An 18899-nucleotide genomic window follows, 5' to 3' on the forward strand; every position below is an offset into this window, starting at 1 on the left:
GGCGTTGACTCCCACAAACAACCAGAAAAACAGATATGGCTAGTCGGTGGCTCAATGGAGACTTACTTAAACTACAATTCTCTTGTGCCCGAATTCGAACCCCGACGTAGGTGGAGTTTCCTCCCGATGAAGCAATACTGAATGGTAGTCCCCGTCGGGGATAATGGAAACGATTGTGGATAACAATGCTATATGATGCGTCTTCTTATGTTGATCAAGAATATAATACTTATTTTAGAACTTATATAGTCAGAGACTTTTTAGAACTTTTTGTACCTAATATATACATTAGACATCTGCATGAATGCATCCAAAAGGGCAAATGAATCATTCATTTATGCAGACCTTTAATATACATATTTATTTCAGGACTAAAAAGGTTTTCTATATTTTCGAATTGTTTTTAAGTTAAACAAAAACGCCTTCTGTTGGCTAAGCCCATGCTTGTCGTCTACACAAGTTGTTGTTGCTGTTGTTGTTGTTGTCTTAAGTGAACGACAACAGTTGCCAATTAATGTCCACCATGAATGGATTTTTGTGACTTGTGAATTGAAAGAGTAACAATGTTTTGTTTTATTCTTTTTTTTTATTTTTAAGATTTTTTTTTGTTTTATTTAATTATGTTTCATTTCGCTTGTTGCTGTTTAGAAGTTCTATTTCTTTTGGTTTTCTGCATAGGGAATTTGTTGTTGTTGTTGTTTGAAGGACACTACTTAACTACTTGGTAATATTTTGTTGCTGTTGTTGTTGATGTTGGGTAATTAGAAGACAAAAGTATTTGGATTACAATTAGCGTAATTTACAAACAATCATTAGAAAAACACATACAATGATTTCTTTTTTATACACATACATAATGGTAAATGGCATACCGAATCGAATCCGGATACGATTTATTGGGCTCTTATTTTGTTGGTAGTTCTAGTTTAGGTGAAGATTATTAAATTTGCTGTGCAAATCAAGAGAAAAAACTGCATCAAAATTATATCTCAGTTTAATGGCTGTCCTATTTCATGGTGTTTCCATATCTCTTTTTTCTATGTTGTGTTTTCGATTTTTTGTTTTTTGGTTTTAGTGGATATGTAAAATTGCTTGGACTTAGACTAGTTAGTTGTTGCTGTTTACAGTTTTTGGTTTTTTATTTGACATGAGATTAGTTTGGAAACATTTACAAACTGTGCTGCTCTTTTGTATATAGGGAAATAGTTTATGTTTATGTGAAAATTATTACTGGCCTTGCTATGGATCTGCTATGGAAATATGGTTAAACGTATAATTAGGTTTGGTTTTTGCTTTTGCTTTATGTTGGTTTTCTTCCCTTTTTTTTTGGGTGTTTTTGTTTTTGCTTTTAGTGTTTTTTAAAAACTTTATTTACAATTTGTATTTTTTTTGGTTTTTTTGCTGCTTGCAGTAAAACTTTGATGAGGCTTGATCGTTTTTCACCTGCGGCTGCGGGCAATTTGCGGCCTTTCTTTGGCCTTTCACCGGCCGGACTTTAAGTGCCAGCTATGATTGGTCATCAATGTAGCCCTGAGCCTGGCCCAATCATCCTCACCCTCGCCTCATTGTGTGACTTACTGTAGCAATTGCTGTTGGTGTGGTGGCTGCTGTTGCTGCTGCAGTTGTTGCTGGTGCTGTTGTTGATGCTGCTGCTGCTGTGATGGCAGCAATTGCATGGGCGACATGACTATTATGTTGGTTGTCGCTGTGGCGACTGGAGGATTGTTGGCCTGGCCATAGTCCAGAGGCTTCTGGATATCCACATCGACGGCATCGGGTGCTCGTGTTATAACACAATATTGATTGCCATTGTAAGTGACAATGGGCATGTTGCTGGCGTCATTTAGCTGGGCCTGCATGTAGGTGGCCGCTGTCGGTGAGTTCGCAATGATGTGGGAGACGGGCACCGACACCTGGGCAGGGTAGAAAAGTTATGGAAAGGGGATAACAGACGAAACAGACATAGAGAGAAAGATACAAAAAGAGGTTTTTGCAAAATGTGTTGTTGTTGTTGTTGTTTTTGGGCTGTAGGTGTTGTTGTTTTTAGATGTTCTTGTTGTTGATTTGGTTAATAGGTAGTTACTTCTTGGCCCTGCTGAGTGCCGTTGTTGCCGCTGTTGATGTTGTTGTTGTTGTTGTTCTGGTGGCTATTGTTGTAGATTGTTTGCTGTTGTTGCTGTTGCTGGTGATGATGTTGTTGCTGCTGCTGCTGTTGCTGCTTGCGGGCTTTCTTGCTAACAGACACATGTTGCTGCGGTGCCTGTTGCAGCTGCTGTTGGTGGTGTTGTTGTTGTTGCTGGCTATTGAGTATCATCTGATTTTGTATGATTATCTTCTGTTTGCGTGTGTGAGCATCCATTTGTATTTGATTTTGATTTGCATCGATTTGATATAGGCGACTATTGCTGCTGTTGACCTTAGCAATTGCTGCCGCTGCTGCTGCTGGTGTTGCAACTGTTACTACTGCTGCTGCTGCTGATGTTGCTGTTGGTTTTGTTGACTCTACGACTAGCCGTTCCTGTTGTCAATACTAAAAAGTAAGAATGGCCGATTAATTCAATTCCTAACCCTTCGCCCATGTAATATCCATCCATTTGACTAGCAAATAATTTCGTTCAACCGACTTCTTTTTCTCACCTCCAGATGGCTCTTGGCGTGAATCGACCATTCATCCCGGCTCGAGAACATTCGCCCACACAACTCACAAGTCCAGGACAACTGTTGCTGATGATGTGGTATGATGATGCCAGGTATGGCCGCCGGCGTACCTTGGGCCGATTGCACTATAATATTTTGAGCGGCCACCTGGACGGCCTGTTGTTGTAACTGCAATTCCAGACTCTGTTTGTTGTCCTCTGGCGGCGGATCCGGTTGCTCTTTCTTCTTCACCATATTGTTCAGCCGCTTGCCAAGCGGTGCTATATTTGTCGGTGTCACATGCTTGAATTTATTCATGTGGATCACAAGTTTATCGCGGCGTGCAAAAGCCTTATTGCACACCTGCATTAAAATTAACGAGAAACAGAACGTGAGACACAGAGAAAGAGAGAGAGAGAGAGGGAGAGAGAGAGTGGTTAGTAAGTGCCATTCTTGGGTGAAAGATCAGGGCTCTGGGTTAGTTTATACTTCACAAATATAGGGCTTCTCGCCAGTATGAATGCGCATGTGAATGGTTAGTTTATCCTTGCGGGCCAAGCCCTTTCCGCAGACAGTGCACTCAAATGCCTTATTGGTGGCTAAAAAGACAGAGAGAACAGTTAGAGAAACGAAGCCAATGGTTACTACTTCGTCGTCTTTGCTCACATTTTGAGGGATTCGTTTTGCGTATGCCGGAGGATGCCTGCTGAACCTGTTGTAGGGCCTTGAGGCGACTGGCCGGATGCATTGATCCACCCTCCACATATGGCTCTGTGAATGGTATCAGGTTCGGTTTGGGTATATTATACGATAACTGCTCTGCCGCCGACCAAGTCCCAAGGCTCTGTAGTACCCGTACTCCACCTTCGAAGCCCATGCCATCGTCGGGCACGGTGAAGGTGCTTTCACCTGATGCTGCAACAGCAGCTCCAGCTGAACTCGAGGAACTTATCTGTGGCACCTTAATGGTGGCATAGTGTTGTTGTTGCTGCTGCTGCTGTTGTTGTTGCTGCTGCTGTTGCTGTTGTTGCTGCTGCTGCTGCTGTTGCATGCCGTTTTGGTTATTATTGGTCGTAGGTGAGTTCTGCTGCTGCTGTGAAGCCTGCTGTTTGAATTGTATGGCCGCCTGTGCCATCTGCTGCTGAACAGCCATGTGAGCCTCCAGATATGCATTCTTTTGGGCCACCGTCATCTTATCCATGTTAACGGTGCCGTCCTACAGGGAAAAAATAACACAACCAAAAACCGAAACACAGTGAAACATTGCGGAATGAAACAGTATTGAGTGGTCACTGAGTGTTTCCACCCCTAATAATACGAAGGGTGTTCGCGAGTGTTGCGAAATTTAACGTCAACCCCTCGCTTGCCAACTGAATTATTGTACTTTAATCACTGGAAAGGGAAGGGACGACGAGACGTATGTATTGTAGCATGCCCACAAAGCACTCAACTCGTCAGTTACTGCCTGCCCTTGCGCAAAAATTTGTGACTTGAGCTTTTTTTTTGCTTGGATCGACGGTTATGTGTGTATGCCGGCCGCTCTTGGTTCCCTTTTCCTTGTGTTTTTTTTTTTCCTCCTCTGACTTTGGCGGTATGAGGGTTTTCCGTGTCTGCTTGGATTTTATTTTAGGCGCGGGTCCAACAACAATTTCTGTTTTTTTTGCACCATACACTTTAATCAAAACACTTTTAAATCTGCCAACTTTGAAGTCCATTTTGCCATTAACACATTTTAATAGCCCCCCGTGCTTCCCGCATATATCTTGTTGGCTTTTACTATTGACACTTTTCACTGCCAGTTTTCGTTTTTCCTTTGCTTTTTCTCGGTTTTATTTTTCGACTTTTGCTTTTGCTTTTGCTTACCACAATTGAAAATCAATAAGAAACGGACCGCTTTTAATTTGCAGCCGTTCGATTTGAGAATTTTTTCGTCTAATATTCGCGGCAAATTTAATAATTCACTTCCGTATGATTAATTTTATATTTTTGTGCTTTTCTTCTATTTTCCTTGTTGCAGGAAATTAATGTAGCAAAAATTCAGCAAAAATTCGTTTTGCCGTCTACTTCCTTTTGAGCCAGAGCCCAGCACCTTTTGTTTGTGTATGTATTGCGAAACTGATTTGGAGTCGACGTCGACGCGCAGTCGAGTAATATTTGAGTAATTATTTGTTATTTTTTTTTTTGTACTTTTTTTTCTCTGTTTCTACGGAAAACAGGACGAAGACTGTTTGGACTACGTACAGAAACGTCGGCAACGACGATGGCAGCAACGGCCGACAGATACTGAACTCTGGCACTGGGCACCAGCTTGGCCTGAGCGAAGGCGGAAGCGAAAAAAGCATTGCATACCATACGGCGCCACAGCGTCGTAGCATTGAGATTCGTTGTGAGAGCTTTTTTTGGCTTTTATTTGGTTCTCTCGCTCTTCTCTCCGCATAAGATTGTTTATTGTTGGGGGTGGTGGTGGATATTGTGGTGCTGGATAATGGTGGTTGTTTTGGAACGACAGAAACCAACGGAACGGCTTTGAATTGAAACACCCAAAATCCCCCACATTTCAAATTTGCGAGCCTAACAATGAGAATCTGTTGTTGGCGTTATCAAACTAGTTTCTACTCAAGATCTTTGGTCATAGCCGATGAGCGAAGAGTGAAATAGAACCTTCATGGGGTAGATTTTAGTATAAGTTTCATTAAAAGAAACTAATTATTTGTTTATTTACAATTCGTTTGAAAAACGAGTCTGCCAAGTATTGTATTCTTTCTCTTGAATCCACTTTTATAAATAATAGCATTAATTACCCATTGCCACTGCCAATCGCCAAATGGCTAAGCCATTTGTTTACCTATTTTCATTTGACTCACCTGAAAATCTATGGTGGCCCTCACCGTTTGCATGGAGACAGCATAATTTCTGAGCATGCTTTCGTTTCGCATGCAAATTTGGCGCCAATCGTCGAGCCGTTCCAATTTGCCCAGACACGGCTCACATATATACTTGGGCAGGTAGTCATCCTTGCTAACCTGCCAAGCAGTCAGTCTAATAAACATGCAACACATACAAAGTTCTTGACGTTTATTTGCTGTCTACTCACATTCAACTGCAGCAGAGTTCGCAACTTGTAAAGGACTTGATGTTGTCCGGCTTCTGATTCGAATATATGAATTTTGGGCGGACCATCATGGATGGCACAGAGGCGGCATAGCTCCGAGTATGTGGTAAAATTCAGATCGGTACTCAAATTCTCATACGAATTGTCCACAATGATTTGGCTGACATTTGTTGCATTTATATGCAACAGTTGCTGTTGCTGTTGATGTGTTGCCGCTGTTGGTGTGTACTGCAGGTGAGTGTTGTGTTCTTGTTGTTGGTTGTTTATTTGCAGCATTTTTCTTTTATCTAATTTTGGTTCTTTGTGTTTGACAGCAAATATCAACATATCAACTGGAAATTTTCTTGGGATGGCTGAACTTTGAAGAAAAAGAAAACAAACATAAAAACTTTCATCCACTTGTATACACACAAATTATTTGTATGTATGCGAAGTTCATTTAGGTAATGCAATCTACTGACCAACTATTCATTGACTCATTCCTCTTCTTCTGCTTTCGTTCTATTTGTACTTTAAAGTTTTGAAAAATGAAAAATCGATGCAAAAAAATATTTTGCCTATTTGATTTATTTGTAAATTTTTAATTGGGTTAATTAGACAAATTGATGTCCTTCAATTTTAAAGCGCGGAAAAGTATGCTAATATTTGTATCCTTTGCACAGGCACATGCAGCGACAGTTAGCCCATAAATTATATTTGACACTACTTTATGGATTCCGTCCAAAAGCGAAAGCGTAAAAAAATGCGGGGAATATTTCTTACTGCGCTTCTGCTGCATTCCTGGCGGGAACTCGAATTCACTCTGACCAAAAAGAGCTTCCGCTATCCCCCACTTTCATGAGTGAAAAACTGGTTTCTGGTTTCGGGTGAGTGCAAAAATTGCAAGGGCGCCTCCACCGCCCCGTGCGAGTGCGCATTGCTGGCGATGGAGGAGGTGTAGGAGGCGTGGGTGTAGGTGTAGATGGGTGAGAAATAAACAAAAACGAGCGCATTTTTTTCGTGCAGTTGCCATTTTTTCTATACATAAATTTTTTTTGCCAGGCAAGATTTGGGCCAAAACATAAACGTAAATTCAACAGGTGTTAATCAGCCTCTTCGAGAGGGGATTCCCCAACAACCTCATCCTCGCCGTCGGCAGCCACAATTGGAGCCTCTTCCTCAATTGGAGCCGCTGCTTCTGCTTCTACTTCTATGGGAGTTGGCTCAGGCTCCACTGGAGCGGGTTCTGGCTCAGGTTCCGGAACTGTTTCCACTACAACTTCTGGTGGTGGTTCGATTTCTACCTTTGTCTCCTGTTCAGGCTGAGGTTCAGGCTCTGCTTCCGGTTCAGAATGTCCCATGGGTGAACCACCAATACTATGAACTGATTCTGTTTCCGATGGCTGGCCAGAATCTTTATCAGCTTCTCCCTCAACCTCATCCTCATCGAATACGGCTAAAAATTCACGTGGCTCGGGCTCTTCCTCCTCAGGCAGTTCTTCCTCATAGACCACAATCTCTTTCCATATGATTTCATCTTCGGTGCATATTTTTTCAACAGTCTGCGGCTCCAAGCGCTTGTTTAGATCCAACTCAGAGATGCAGGGTTCGGTATGATCAAAACCGCTGCAGGTCACACAGGATGACGTGGTCAGCAACATGGAGGAATGTGGCGATGTGGTGGACATATCCGAACTGCTATCCGTTTTCTGTTCCTTCGGCTTGGCCCCTGCCGCAGTAGAGGCATAGGTCATTTTAGTTTGCTGTGCCTTATCCTGTATCATGGCATTGGGACGCACTTGACACTGGTTGCTTATCTGGGGCAATGTTGGATTACTGCGAGCCAAATATTCCGCTACACGGGATTTCCAATTCTCCTGACTGCAATCGGCATTCTGCAGGATGTCATAGATTTCAGCAATTAGTGGTTTAAGCATTGGACGATTACAGAATTCATTGCGATCAAAGAGTGTCGTCGGCTCATGGATATCTGCGAGTATTTGTAATATATCACAAAATGTTTAAAATTTCACTTAGTTAACTTACAATTGGGAAAAATGAAATTAATTTCACGAGCCACACTCCTGCCATGTTTGGTTACATGTATATTCCGCTCCAACTCCGAGGCAGTGCCACTGCAGAAGATTTCCATTTAGCCCATATTGCCTGGGAATGAAATAATTCTAAAACTTACAAATAACAAATCATAGTATTAAGTAGATCCTGGACTCCATTCTCTTTGGTTAATATAAATGCCTCAGAGACCCCTTTCGAGAGCAATATGACTTCCAGCATAAAACCTTTCTCATCTTCAAAATCGGAATAGAACTCGGCTGCCGATTCAGGGGAAAAATTCAGTTTGCGACTTCCCTGTATAAGGAATCCTTCGGCCAATAGTTTTAAAAGCACTGGACGACGCTTGTGCATATAATCTGGCTTGATAATAAGCAGCGAGTTCTCAAACATTTTTCAAAAAGAATTATATTTTATGTTTATTTTGTTGTTTCAAGTTTTATTTCTCTTTTAAGGTTTTTTAATATTTTACACATTTTGACATCTTAAACTTAATTCACACACTTTTCAGTTGATTTCTTAGATGGATGGTTGCAAATACATACATAGATGGAGAATTGAGTAATTTTGCAAATTTTTTGTGGTTTTCTATAAGATGCCAGCTTAGATTTAATTTCATCCTATTTCATGTGACTTTTTTTTTTTTGGTTTTAGTTTAGTTTTTGCTATGAGAAATCATCTAAATTATCACCACGTAATTCCATTTCGTTTAAAAAATAAAATTTATAGGAGAGAAAATGAATCAAAAAAATGTTAAACTGCAGAAATTGTAAGTAATTGTCGTATAAACAGATATATTTATAGTTAGGTATGTATATATATATAAAGCCTGGATCTTCTTCCCGACACATCACAACGCGGTTTCCGCGAATCACACTCACACACAAATCGTTTGAAGCCTTAAGCTATAAGTAGATAATGAATATTAGAAGGCTATTTAACTATAACTAATTGATAGGTAAGAACACAAACCTGTAATTCTGGCAAAGGCAAGCGAAGACTTCTCATTGTCGAAACACTTTCCAATCTCAGAGCACACATGGGACTGATCCATGTAAGGTTTGTCGGCCAAATGTTTGATGCTGATGCCATAAATCGAGATCATTTCAGAGCACTGTAAAAAATGAGAGTTAATTTATCGAACTATTTCTCTTCTTCAAGAATAAATTACTCACAATGCTATAGTACTTGGCTGGCAAATCACCGCAAGCCACCTCAGTCATATCCAAAGTGGTCAGCTCAACATCTTTGCCTTTTTGTGAGCGGAAGTGTGGCAACAAAGCTTGTGAAGCTCCATGGCAAACGCCACACTCGATCACCTCATCGGTAACGGCTTGATTCATGCAGAGCATTAGTTTCTGGCAGACTTCTTTGGGTGGCACTTTGCTAAGCAGGTCAATGACGGCAGCTGCATAGCCATTGACAAAACTATCGCATTGTTTGCGGACTGTGCCTGGCAAATGATCGCAGACTTCAAGCAAGACACGCTTTATCTCCTCTTGGTCGGATTTGTTTTTCAATTTGGATTCCACTTTGGTCATAACAAATTCACAGAGCACACAGGTTGGTGTATCCTTGATCGTTGAAGTTTCCTGGGGTAAGGCAACCACATCGTACTTCAAAGCCTCATCGACTTCAACTGAATAATGCAAAGAGGAATATGACAATTAGCTGGTTATTGTGGTAATTTTAAAAAAATGAATACTTACGATCTTCTTCATCGCTCCACAGACAGAAACCTATCTCAATGCATATATATTTGGGATCTTCTGCTGCAATCAGGAGATCAGCAATCTTATCACCATATTTATCAACTATTTTGTGACATTGATGGGACGCAGCTTTCTTTAACTTATCACAGACTTGACTTAGTTCCTTTTCGATAGCTGCCTTGTTGGGTTTTGGTCCCAATTTCTTTTCCAACTCCTTGATTAACTCCTTGCAGAGCAGGCAATTGGGTGCACCACTAACATCTTTTTTGAACGAAACCTCAATGGGGAATTCGTCACTGGAGCCAATTTCATTGAAGGAGATTTCCTCGCTGCTTGACTTGTCTTCCTCCTCGAGGCTAATACCCAAGTCACCTAATGTGTCCTTAGACTTGGGGCAAAGTTTCAGTTGCACGCATATTTCCTGAGGCTTGAAATCCGTAATCAGCATATCGATAAGTTCGTTTGTATAGGTGTCAATGAAATCAACGCATTCACTCTTTAGCTTTGTGGGCAGATGAGAGCACAGGCCATCGAGAACCTTCTTGATGTTTTCCTTTGAAAGAGAAATTTCGTATTAATTCGCTTTCTAAGGAATAAATTTAATGATAATTCCGTTTCTTACCTTGGATTTGTTGTCGCGAATTTTAATCTGGGCCTGCTCGACGGCAAATAGACACAATGGACAAGTGGGTTGATCCTGTTGATCGCTTGGCAACGGAGCCGGGTGGAACACCTCGATATCCTCGGCCTTTTCAATGTTGCGTGGACACATTTGCATCATTGGGCAAACGCTGCGTGGATTCAAGCCTTGGATAAGCAAAGCAATCACAGCATCGCCATACATCTCAACGAAGTTGCGACATTGGCCGGCAACACCTTGTGGCAGCTTGCCGCAAATGTTTTCCACAGTGTGTTTAATCTCGTCATCTGTGGCCGGGGTGGCCAGCGATTCTTGAATAAAGTGCAGCAAGTACTCACAGATGGTGCAGAGTTCACCACCCTCCACAAGCTGACTGGGATTGGCGGCACCCATCAGATGGTCAATCGGCAATTGCATGTTCAGAATCTGATCCTGAGTAAATTTGGGTTCATTGGCACCAAGCTTCTTGATTGTCACCTGAACGTGGGCGGGTTCCACAATTGGCAGCAATGGCATAATAGGAGCAGCATCATTGGATATTTTCTGATTCTTGGGGCAAATGCCGATAAGGAAGCACGCTCCATTGGCATCCAAATTGTTCACTAATGTGCTGTAGATCACATGATAGTACTCATCCACAATGCTAATGCATTCAGCCTTGAAACCGCGAGATTGCTTGCAGAATCCTTCCAAAACTTGCTTGAATTCGGTCTCTGTGGTATTAGCGACAAGGACATCACGAAGATGTTTGACCAACTGTTCGCACAGCTCACAGGGAATATCATCGCCGGCATCTAATGACACCAGAGGTTCGGGCTCTGGCTCATCGTCTTCATGCTGATGATATTTGGCCGCACACACTCCCGACAAATGACACACGGCCTTGCTGTTCAGGTGCTCCTTGACATGATCATAGATATCATTGAAGTAGGTCAACACAATGTTGGCACAGGCATCCGAGAAACTGGACAGACTACCGCAAACATGGAGCAATTGCTCAACCATATCATCTCGATTGGTCGTTTTAAATTTATGATCGATCATGCTCGACAACAGATTGCAATTTCCGCAGGATAATAGATTGGGCTTAACTTGAAGACTTGTCACCTCTTCCTCGTCGTCGTCATCTGTCAGGGTGCCATCCAAAACCGATTGATAGCTCTTCTTCATCAGCTCATCGATCTTGGCGCTATTACAAAGACCAGCCACAGAGCACACTTGCTGTTAAAATTAAGAAAAAAATACACAAATTAGCATATATAAAATGTAACCATGACTACTTCACTTACATCGGGATTCATTTCCGACGACAAAGCTTCCACCAGCTCGGGAATAAAATTATCAGCCACAATTATGCATTCCTTCTGGACAGGCTTAATGGGAATCAATTTGCAAGATCCCTCAAAAACTTCCTTAATCTCCTCCTCGGTCTCATTGCTGCGCAGTTGGTCACGAGCCTGTGTCACCATATCCTTGCATATCTGACAAATCGAATCCGTGTCGACTGGAACCTCACGGTGCTGCCACACAGTCTGGACACAGTGACGTGTTGCTTGACATTCCTTTGAATTGCTGCGGGCGGAAATAAAGAATTCATTACGATTAGCCCTCATCCGCCACAATGAGTTATTATTGTTTTTAAATCCGTTGAACCCGCACGATAAATTAAATCGCTAACCATGCAAAAAATCTTTTAATTCAAATGGATCAAATGACCCGCATTCATAATCGGTCGACGAAACTCGTAAACGTCGAGTCAGCAAAGATCAGAGTCCACTTGGGACTAGGGACTAGGAAGGAGGGAAAGAGCCAACAATATGCTGTTCCATGTGACAGATGAATGCACCCGCCACTCTACTGCAGGGAACAGAAAACTTTAATTTGATATATGTATGTAAATATAGTCTTTCATTCCGCAGAGCATTACCACCGAATATGACTCAAAATATCAGATTATCAATGGGCTGTGGGGAAAAGCTGGCAGGGGGGATTCGGCATAGTCAAGTGTTGACTTTATTTATTAACAACACAAAATGCTCACAAAAAGAGCTAATAAGAGAGAAGAAAATATAGCAAAGCGATAAGAGTTGCTATATCTTTACATGTATGTATAGTATACACACACACTCACACACATACATATGTCTAAATTGTTGTTGTGCGTACGTGGTTGTTGTGAATACAATCATATATCTAGTAGTCATTCGATAAGCTGAACAGAAACATTTGAAATCTATTGAAAAGGTAGTTTTGTACAACCTAAGAGTATTAGAAATAGTTAGCAAATGGAACCTCTTAAAATAAACAATATTTATTAGAGTTCATTTAATATTCTGTCTTTCGAAAATAAAGAAAAACTTAAATCTAAATATTGACAAATAGTTTAAATTTAATAAAAAACATGAGTCAAAAAGTCTTTAAGAAGTTAAATACTAAAATTGAAATAGATTACTATTTTGTATAATAGAACTTCCCCTAACTAGGAAATATGTTCTTTTAATTAATAGTAAATGTAAATAGCTTTTAAGTTGAAGTCTCTTTATCGCCGGTATTACAGTTACTTGTAATTTGTAATTACAACAATAAATAAATACAATTTCCTTTGTTTAGTTGCATTCTATAAATAGGAGCGGATTATTCCCTACCAATGTCATTTTGAAGCATAGTTTTCAAAAGCTCTTCAAATACAATTTGTTGTTCGCTGTAACGAGTCTTCACAGTATCTGTTTATAAGTAAACATACATTTTATATACACTGAATTTGTTTTTTTAAATGGCGACGTCCTTTTTTTTTTTTATTATTGTTTTTCATTTTGCCAAACAAAGAAAGAGTTAATGTACAAGAAATTTTTGCGTTTCCCGGCACTCTAAGAGTATAAAAATAAATCAATCAATAAACACAAAAGACTCTATGTCTGCGATAAGTTGATATGGGGCAAATGCGCGGTTAACAAAGGTTTTTTTGTTGTTTTATTGAAATTGCAATGGGAAATACAATACGAAAACTAATCGGATATCAAAGAAAGCTGATCTGGGCTGGTGGTATGCTGATTTCTAAGCTTGTTAAGAGTCCAATATGTTTGGACTTTCATAAGTAGGTTTACACAATGATAAGGCTATGACTCACGTTTTAAGTGAGACTTAAATGAGTCAGAGATGATGGGGATTCTCTGTATCTTTATGTTTGTCTAATTCAATTTCCTACTCCTCGCGAAGGGGTCTTAGTCACTAATATCAACTAGTGTCACCTCATAAATTTAGTTTCCAAACTATTCAATTTTGCATTGGAAATGTCAATGCGAATAACAGAAATAGAATGAGGAATTAGAGCAACTGGAAATGGTTGGTCATAACAAAGGTTATCAATAACTGTTGGGTGCTTTGCTTTTCGGTCTGATTATAGTTGGATTCTTATCATCACCTCTCAGTCAGTCGACTTATTGGCAAATGGTGGAGAAGTCTTCTTCCAAAGCAGAGAACAATGAACACTCAAAGGAAGGGGGAATGGCTGAACATTTGCGTAGCGGCCATTGTTTTTTTTTTTTCTTCTTTTACTCTACCCACCCACTTGCATTCGTAGGCAGGCGGGAGGAAGTAAAGAGACGATAAACTGTTCGAGAACATTTACTCAGTCGATGACAAAGCAATTTTCCGCAATTTGTTTCCAATTTTTCTCAAGACTCACCTCAGATTGTCACACCAGTATGAAGGTCCCCAGGTGCATTTCTGGCTACCGAGGGGCGTTGCACTGATAATGCCTAAAACACATTGCACAATGCACAAACAAACAAAAAACCAAGAAAAATCAGATGATTAATTTGTTAACAAAGTCAGAGAAAGAGAGATAGAGAGGGGATGGAAATAAATAGAAAAAAACAACATAAAATACGCAGTAAATAACTTACCACAAACGCATAATGCCAAAATGGCCAAAAGGCCAGCTCTAATCATTGTGATGCTGTATAAATTAACACTAATACAAATTGTTAAATGGTATTAATTGATGTTTAATGTTTCTGCTCAAAGCACTTTTTTCTTGGACTTTTCAACTGCGACTGCAACAATTTTTTTCCGTTCTCTTGAAAAAACAACAACAATAACAAAAGAAAAAGCCTGAAAATGCTAAAAATAAAGTTACGCTGGCCACACCAATATGCAGAGGGCGCCACTAGAAACTATCATTGACACTATCGATAAGTCGATAATATCGCAAGTTGCCAACTGGTCTCACTATGACAGCAAGGTTGCCGTACCTACTGTAAATTGTGACTACACTTGGCGGGAGAAATCAAATTAATAAATATAATAACATTTGTATTTTACTTTCAAATAAAAAACTGTAAGTAAGAAATTATCTTAAGTCTAAGTTGAAATAGATTAAAATGACCGAAGTTGAATCAATTTGATGATTTTTATTATATCTCGATCACTGCTATGCTTCATTTTCAAATGACAAACATTTTTAATTTGATATTAGTTTTTGACTTTTGTTTTTAAAATAACTTTTTAATATGCAATAAGCAAAATGTAATTTTAATCGATTTCCAACATTTAATTACAACTCACGCCAAGTAATTGTTGTAATTTTATTTTCTTCTGCTTATTGCAACAAACTATGACAATAACCATCAGTTGGTGTTCTTGAACTTTTGCTTGCTTATGAAACTCCCATAAATGTTTAGCCAAACACTTAAGCAAGTGGCCAAATGCTTGAATACATACCTTCCTCTGCATACCCCTTCCCCTGCCTTCACCTACCTAGGCTAGGCCACATCTCAATTCTAGCTTGTAAGCATATTAAAAAATAAAGAAAAAAAGATTACAACAAATTCTATTGTAATTAATGCCTACAGCTAAAATTGATTGATGTCAGCGCATAGATACTTTTGTATCTATGAGAACCAGACACACAAAATACCCACAAAGATAAATAAAAGTTCTCATCTTTCATCGTTTTGAGAAAATGCATTAACATAAATTAAGTGATTGAAACTAAGCAAAAGTTTTTAATGCTTCGCCTGATGCGAAGTATCGCAAAAATAACAAAATCAAATTGAATTGAGAATTCGTCTAGGCAAAAGGCATTCTTGACTAGTCGCTTCAATTGAGGCGGATTCGAGCCGAGAGTCGTCTATTGAAAGTCGAGGTCAGCCAGTGGCTGCAACCAAAATGCCAAATGCAGCCCCCCGATCTAACCAATATGGCCATAATCTGTGTCAAAACCAAACATTTTAGAAGGAAACTTGAAACCGGTGGCAGTTGGCCCTGGTGGCTTAAATGCTTGCATTCAATATTTGGGTTCTTTGGCATCGATTTAATTGCGTATACTTGTTTAAGCAAGCAAATTAAAAATGCACTTGACCATTGACAATGAAGTCTGACGTCGGAGTGATAATTGGTGGGCAGATCTTAAGAACTTGGCAATCGCCATTTAGTCAATGTCAAAACAATGGAATTTCTCTCTCTCTCTCTCTCTCTCTAACTCTCTATCTGTGTGCTGCTCTTTGTATAAATTAGGTTCACACGACTAGCAAGTGAAGCATAGAGGGGGTGGGCGGTAAGGAGAAGGGAATTGCGTGACCTAACGGAGAGATCGTAACTCTAATTGCCAAGGTAATTACCAAAAAAAAAAGAAGGAAAACCAAAAAAACAGAAAGAAAAGTGCGTCACATAAAGTTCATTTAATGAATAAAATTGTTTTGTACACATTGTAAGCTAGATAAACTGACCTCTCTCTTGTGCAACTTCCTTGGACATGAACACTACTGCAACACAGCAACAACAAAAAAGAAAGAAAGAAACACTACCAAGCCAAAATAAACGTTAGCCATCATGTGTGTGATAGTCTTAGTCCCCCAGCTTATGCGGAAATGAACTTGACCTTATCGAGAGTTCCAAACAAAAAGTCGAGTTAATCAATTCAGAAATCAACTCCGAACAGCAACAACAACAACAACACAGCAACTAGTCACAAATATCCACGTTTTGCTCTGTGTCTATAATTTGTGAGTCAAATTGTTGCTAATGATAATAAACAAACGGAACACAGCATCGCACCAATACCAACAACAACCAAAAACAGTTAACATACAAAAACAACAACAAAATGAAGAAACCAAAACATTTATTACCCTGCAAAAATCTTCTTCCGCACGTATTCCAATCTTTATGGCTAGATTTTGCATCAAGATCAAGTTCAAGTACAAGAAAGAAGTCCAAACTAGAAGCCAACGTTAAACAAAGGCGACCTACTGAAACAAACCTTATACATATATGGCTTTGACCCAATGAGCCAGCATACTAGCAAGTTAGTAAGATCTACTAACTGGTTTGTATGTATGGGGGGGTCAATCGAAGAGGTCACAAGTGCTTGAGCCTCGCCTCTAAAGATTGACTAGCTAATTTTAGTTATCATTCTGAGTATCTAAGATTTTCATAAGGATAAATGCAACCTGGATTGACTTATTGTTCTATTCCTTTAGTCTTCTTTAGCTGATGTTGTTGGTCATAAGTTGAGATAGATTGTAAGTGGCTTTGTCTTGGTAACGAATCTCATACTCAATCATGCTCGAGTACCTTCGATTCTTAGTAGGGTTATAAAAACTGTAAAATTGACTATAATTTTTCTTTGTCTTCTTAGGCCTAACTCTTGTATATTTACATGAATGAATATCTGCCTAAAGATTTAATGTTCTTGAACTTGAATATCTATGTCATTGTGTGAGTGTTCTGCTCAAAACCTGTCCACACGTAGACACAATTTAACATAAACGGAGATCAAATACAAAACAAGACGTCTAAAGTTCAACTTTGGCCCGTGTTGTCCATCGCTTTATATAAGAGATTTATCCCCTTTTGAAGTACATACTACGCAAAAAATTAACTAAACAGATGATAAAATGGTAAATGAAAATTTAAGTGCATGACTTGGCAATTTCTTGGCAATCCGCTTTTACCTTACGAGAAGCTGTTAATTCTTCTATAATTAAAGAACAAGTCTGTCTTGATGTCTGTCTGTGGTCAGTTGAGTTACTTCCTAGACCTAGACAACGGCATTGTTATTGAAGCCTAACAATGTGGTTCTACCTCTTTTTGGTAGACGTGATGGAAATGATTACGTTGATACAATCAAAAACTGATGGTACAGCTAAATATATTCATTTATGTATATACATATAACTGAAAATTTACAGAAAACATACGAAACAAGAAGTGAAGGTAACATTGAAAGTACACATTCAATTATGCTCTGATCTAGTTTGTATTTAAGACATATATAATTTGCCATTCTGAGTGAGAGAGAGGTTTCATATACTTTAGCCTTAATCAAGGTTTCTTTTGTATTTTAGATACATTCTCGCTCGAAGCATTGGAATCTCTTTGGAAAGTTAAGTCCGGTTTTATAATTTATTTTAATCTATTAACAAAAAAACACACATTTCACACACACACACACACACACAATAAAAACAGTATTTATGTGATGCAAATTTGGGATATCTGTTTTTTATATGTCTTATGTCACAGGTTCTGTTGAACCCGCGGGCTAGTCGGGAGTCATCATTTACAATAATTCCAACTTTTTGTGGCCATATCCCAAGGTTTGTGTTTGCCAAAGGTTGGCACATGTTCTTGAAGACTTAAGAACTGGTTCTGCCACACAACAACGAAACCCAAAACCCCCCGAAAAAAAAAAGAATAATGAATATAATTTGATTAACTAAGAACATTGAAAAACAAGTTGTTCTGGTTTCACTTGGACCAAAAGTTTCAAGAGATTGAAATGTTTTGATATGAAGTTGAAGTTCTTTTTGAAGCGAAACCAGTAATATACCTACCAATACATAGATACATATATATGCACTTGTGATGTAGGGCAGGAAGCTGAAAAGGAAACATCATGACCTTGGGCCGCAGCCTGTTTAGCACTTGAGTGCAAATTACTTTAAGTTGGTTCTAATTAAAAATTGTTTGTCACTTGCAAATTAATTCAGAATTTTATGGTCCACAACAATCAAAATGACAAAGGCAACAAAGTTGGCAACAGAGTTGGTCTTATGAAATTCTGACCACTTGAATTAAATGCTCCCATTTCCTAAGAGTACCTCTACCCATACTAGCGGACATGACGATGCGTTTCAAATGTTGTTTTAATTGCACTCATATAATGAAATGTGTACCTAAAATACACTCCGGTTTATGACCTGGCAAATTGTTTCCATTATTATTATTATTATTGTTTATAGAATTTTAGCGAATTCATCTTAAGCTCACTTGCTAATTGCATACAAAAGGCCATGAAATCCAAAAAAAATCAAATCTGCAAACTGTCATACACGATTGTGACATTGGATAAACAACTCACAGCCCACACAAAAGCTAAGAAGAACTTTCAGTTACAAGGGCACATAATCATACAAATTAAACTAGATGATCGACTAATGCAAATAGCTACCACAAAGTTTCCATGCACTAATTCTACACTAAACTCGGTTGGGTTAACCATAGGTAAATGGAAAACAATTAAACACTCACAGTAGTTAAACGATTGCTTAGTTGATTACTTTGCGGAACGCAGTAGCGGATTTGAGGGGTGGCCAAAGATTAACCTTTACTTGACTTGTTTTAACCCTCGAATCAAACTTCTTTGTCATGTGTACTTCGGACCAGGTTAGGTCATGCTGATCAAGACGTTCATCATACTAGGTGTTATTAGTATCCATATATGGGCATGGGTAGTGGATGG

The 18899-nt window shown here is 39.3% G+C and overlaps 3 protein-coding genes across 3 annotated transcripts; all 3 read right to left on the reverse strand.

The window, feature by feature from the left end:
- Positions 1-904: 904 nt before the first annotated feature.
- LOC137583231 (zinc finger protein squeeze) lies at positions 905-6526 on the reverse strand. The gene is given in 8 exon segments (XM_068298188.1): positions 905-1913; positions 2084-2530; positions 2638-3000; positions 3127-3236; positions 3304-3853; positions 5502-5660; positions 5732-6107; positions 6512-6526. Coding segments are annotated over 7 exon segments (2313 nt in total). The 5' UTR covers positions 6077-6107; positions 6512-6526; the 3' UTR covers positions 905-1574.
- On the reverse strand, positions 6301-8419 carry LOC137583232 (uncharacterized). The gene is made up of 3 exons (XM_068298189.1): positions 7923-8419; positions 7775-7863; positions 6301-7718 (listed from the first exon to the last, which is right to left on the reverse strand). The coding sequence occupies exons 1-3, from the start codon at positions 8192-8194 to the stop codon at positions 6832-6834; spliced, it is 1248 nt and encodes a 415-aa protein (XP_068154290.1). The 5' UTR covers positions 8195-8419; the 3' UTR covers positions 6301-6831.
- Positions 8420-8568: 149 nt separating this feature from the next.
- Sap-r (Saposin-related) lies at positions 8569-14223 on the reverse strand. The gene is made up of 8 exons (XM_068298186.1): positions 14059-14223; positions 13839-13911; positions 11443-11725; positions 10136-11374; positions 9511-10066; positions 8977-9440; positions 8774-8915; positions 8569-8706 (listed from the first exon to the last, which is right to left on the reverse strand). The coding sequence occupies exons 1-8, from the start codon at positions 14102-14104 to the stop codon at positions 8702-8704; spliced, it is 2808 nt and encodes a 935-aa protein (XP_068154287.1). The 5' UTR covers positions 14105-14223; the 3' UTR covers positions 8569-8701.
- Between the last annotated feature and the right edge of the window lie 4676 nt (positions 14224-18899).

The sequence above is a fragment of the Drosophila tropicalis genome, unplaced genomic scaffold (assembly GCF_018151085.1).
Source record: "Drosophila tropicalis isolate 14030-0801.00 unplaced genomic scaffold, ASM1815108v1 contig_859, whole genome shotgun sequence".
Taxonomy (NCBI): domain Eukaryota; kingdom Metazoa; phylum Arthropoda; class Insecta; order Diptera; family Drosophilidae; genus Drosophila; species Drosophila tropicalis.